The 3,500-nt window shown below is 48.8% G+C and overlaps 1 protein-coding gene across 1 annotated transcript in view; it reads right to left on the reverse strand.

Annotated features, from left to right (window-relative positions):
* Window positions 1-1,745: 1,745 nt before the first annotated feature.
* Window positions 1,746-3,500, reverse strand: part of UCMA (upper zone of growth plate and cartilage matrix associated) — a 7,141-nt gene continuing 5,386 nt past the window's right edge. The window contains exon 5 of the mRNA XM_006776170.2: window positions 1,746-2,213. Within this exon, the coding sequence (XP_006776233.1) occupies window positions 2,116-2,213 (98 nt within the window). The 3' untranslated portion in view covers window positions 1,746-2,115. The remainder of the gene's footprint in view (window positions 2,214-3,500) is intronic.

Genomic DNA, 3,500 nt, shown 5'->3' on the forward strand with positions numbered 1-3,500 from the left:
CTCTATTGCTCAATGGATGTGTGAAAACAGACACCCCCTCCTAAGTTGGGGTAACCAACCTACAGTGCTGTCCATATATAAAGGGGATTTGGAAAATGCATAATCGCTTTATTACCAGAATGTTTTTTAAAAATTAACAATCTTTAAAAATTACTTTAAATACATGCACTTGGTGCAAAGTCTCCTGATCTAATAAATAGCCCCACCTCAAAGGAAAGTTGCCCTATAGTGTGCAGGAAGCTCGACCTCAAAAGCAGGCTGGACTAGCAGGCCATGGAGCAGCGGTTCTCAACCTGTGGGTCGCGACCCCTTTGGCGGCCAAACGACCTTTTCACGGGGGTCGCCTAAGACCATCCTGCATATCAGATATTTACATGATGATTCATACCAGTAGCAACATTGCAGTTATGAAGTAGCAACGAAAATAATTTTATGGTTGGGTCACAACATGAGGAACTGTATTTAAAGGGCCAGAAGGTTGAGAACCACTGCAGCTTGGAGGAAGAAGGCCCAGGAGTGGGGACAGGGAGAGGTCAAGAGTGGATGCTATTTTCCACCCAGCTTCTTCTTTATTCTCCCTAGGGCTGGGACTCTGCAGAGGTGCCTATGTGCGTTATTCTGCGTTCTTAGTGTGGCATTTATCTTAGTGTGGCATACCTGAAAGGAGGGGAGAGCAAGGATAGAAGTGGGAGAGATGCTGAGTCTGGGGCAGGAAGGCAGAGTGGAAGAGAGAAGGAAGGGGCCGCAGCTAGCACTGAATTGTGTCCCCCTCCCCCAAATATTTGCTGGAGTCCTTGAATGTGGCCCCCTGATACTGCATACTGAATGTGACCTCGTTTGGAAATAGAGTCCTTGCAGGTGTAATCAGATTAAGATGAGGTTAGTAGGATGGACTCTTAATTCAATATGACTGATAAGAAGAGGAGAAACACAGAGAGAAGGTGATGTGAAGACATGGGGAGAAAAGAAAGCCATGTAACAATGGAGGGATGCTGCCATGAGCCAGGGAAGCCTGGGTTGCCAGGAGCTAGAGGAGGCTAGGAAGGACCCTTTTCTAGAGCCGTGGGAGGGAGTATGGCTCTGTCAAAACCTGGATTTCATATTTCTAGCCTCCAGAACTGTGAGAGAATAAATGTGTATCGTTTTAAGCCACCCAGCTTATGGTACTTTGATATGGCAGCCCTAACAAACTAAGAAAGGCACTATGAAGAAAAAGCAGATGATACCAAAACTCAATTCTGTTTTCTACTTTGGGGTACAACTGGCCTTGCTGTAACCCTGGCTTCTGATTGGCACAATTAAAACAAAACAAAACCACAGTTGGACCTTAACACTCTTTTCAGAGAAGCCTGGGCTCAGACAGTGGTTTTACAAAAACAATTGTTTTTGCATTTTTCTTCATGTGACTGCTGAGACATGCTGAGGAAATAGTGAATAGAACTCCTGAGTTCAAACTTTCAAACACCCAAGTCAGTGTGAGTAACTGTCACTCAGGGGTGGTAGGTTAACACCCCTCAGTTTGGGATTTGAGAAGATAATTCATACCTGGCCAGAGGGCTCAGTTGGTTGAGCGTCACCCACCGAAGGGTTGCCGGTTCAATTCCTGGTCAGGCACGTGCTTGGGTCTCAGGTTCAATCCTTGGTTGGGCGTGTACAGAAGACAACCAATTGGTATTTCTCTCTCACGCCATTGTTTCTCTCTCCCTCTCTCTAAGCATGAGGATTAAAAAAAAAAGAGAAGATAATTTATTGTTGACTCAGCATTTTTATTTGTAAGCTGTAAGCAAACGTGTAATCTCTCTTTACTGTGATTCTTTTCATTGTTCTGTGGAATGGGACTCCTACTTTGGGAACAATGGCTAAGCAAGGGGCAACTGTAGGTTTGGTGCTAGGCAGCCCCACAGGCATTCACTCACCTCAGAATTCATTTGCAAAGAAGCAAAAGCCAGGGCATTGTCGGAATGAAAGGCCTTCTGTGTTTACCACAGCAGGCCCCAAACTGAGACCCTCTGAAGGGGCCTTTTCATGTGGGAGAGAGTTGCTCGACACCTGGGATGGAACACCTGGGTGAGTATGTGCATTTAAGCTGCATCTTCTAGATACATCAGGATGAGGTCAGATGTGGTGGCGGTTATAGAGATATGATGGGTACAGGCCGTCATAATGCCACTGGCGCCACTGCTCAATAGCCTCCCGGTTCCTCTCTTCTTGTTCTGGGAGGAGAAATGAAATCATGTTAGGATAGAGAGGACTCTGACCTGTAGGCAGCCCCCAAGCTCTCTCGGAGCTGTCAACCCAAACCTCCCACCCGTGGTGCCATGAACCAACACCTGTGTGCACTGGTGACAGACATCAAAGGTTAGAGCTGGCAGGGCCTGCCTGACTTTGGCTTTGAAGGTGGAAGCCCACATGTGCTGCCACGATGCCTTAGAAGTGGGAGCTCCGCACTGTTTGTTCTAGAGCAGCGGTTCTCAACCTGTGGGTCGCGACCCCTTTGGCGGTCGAACGACCCTTTCACAGGGGTCGCTTAAGACCATCCTGCATATCAGATATTTACATTACGATTCGTAACAGTAGCAACATTGCAGTTATGAAGTAGCAACAAAAATAATTTTATGGTTGGGTCACAACATGAGGAACTGTATTTAAAGGGCCAGAAGGTTGAGAACCACTGTCCTAGAGCTTCGGAGGCAGACCTGTTACTGCTGCCTGTGACGCTGGCAGTTTTGAGTAGAGTTGAAATCAGGAGCCAAGGCAGAGCTGAGTGAGGCGCTAAACTTTCCCGCCCACTTTCCCCAACCAGGACCAGAGGCCTGAGTAGGTTGATAGAGAGGCCTTTGGGGTGGACTTTCAGGTCCTCAGGAAGGCTGCTCTTTTCCAGAAACGCCCCCTCCAGACCACTGCCTACAGTTCCTCCTTTGGAAATCGGAGTCCTCCTGGCTCCCCAAGGGAATGCCTCAGCACTTGCTTTAATGAAGCAAGAACCTCAGGGAGAGGAGGAACATCCAACTGCTCTCCTCTATTCTGAGAACCGGTGACTTTGTCAGATGAAGATAGCTAACTGGAACCAGAGTCCTGGGGGAGGAGGGGGGAGAGCTGTGGGTGTGGGGGCCTCAGGGAAGAGCCTGGAGCAGGCCTGGGTGCAGGTTTCCAGCAGCCTGGCCACTGTGCATGACTCAGCGCTCCAGGCAGAGGCAGGGGAAGGAGAGAAAAGTGAACTTGTACCCTCAGGCCGGCCAGGCGGCTCCACCTGTTTGCCTCCTTCGTGCAGCTCTGGGGAGACCCGCTCCGGGCCCCTCTGCTTTTCCATCCTCACGGCAGTCCTTGAAGCAAATATCTCCAGACCTTACACATTTGATTACCCCTCACTTACAACAACACGAGTTTGCCGACTTCGTTCAGACCCCTACCAGCAATGTCCCTTGGATGGTCATGTATCCTGTCTCAGGGTGAGGTTTAAAACTGTAAAGTGGAGATTGCAGGACCTCAGGCTGGTGGTG

The sequence above is a fragment of the Myotis davidii genome, unplaced genomic scaffold (assembly GCF_000327345.1).
Source record: "Myotis davidii unplaced genomic scaffold, ASM32734v1 scaffold749, whole genome shotgun sequence".
In the NCBI taxonomy this organism is placed as follows: Eukaryota; Metazoa; Chordata; class Mammalia; order Chiroptera; family Vespertilionidae; genus Myotis; species Myotis davidii.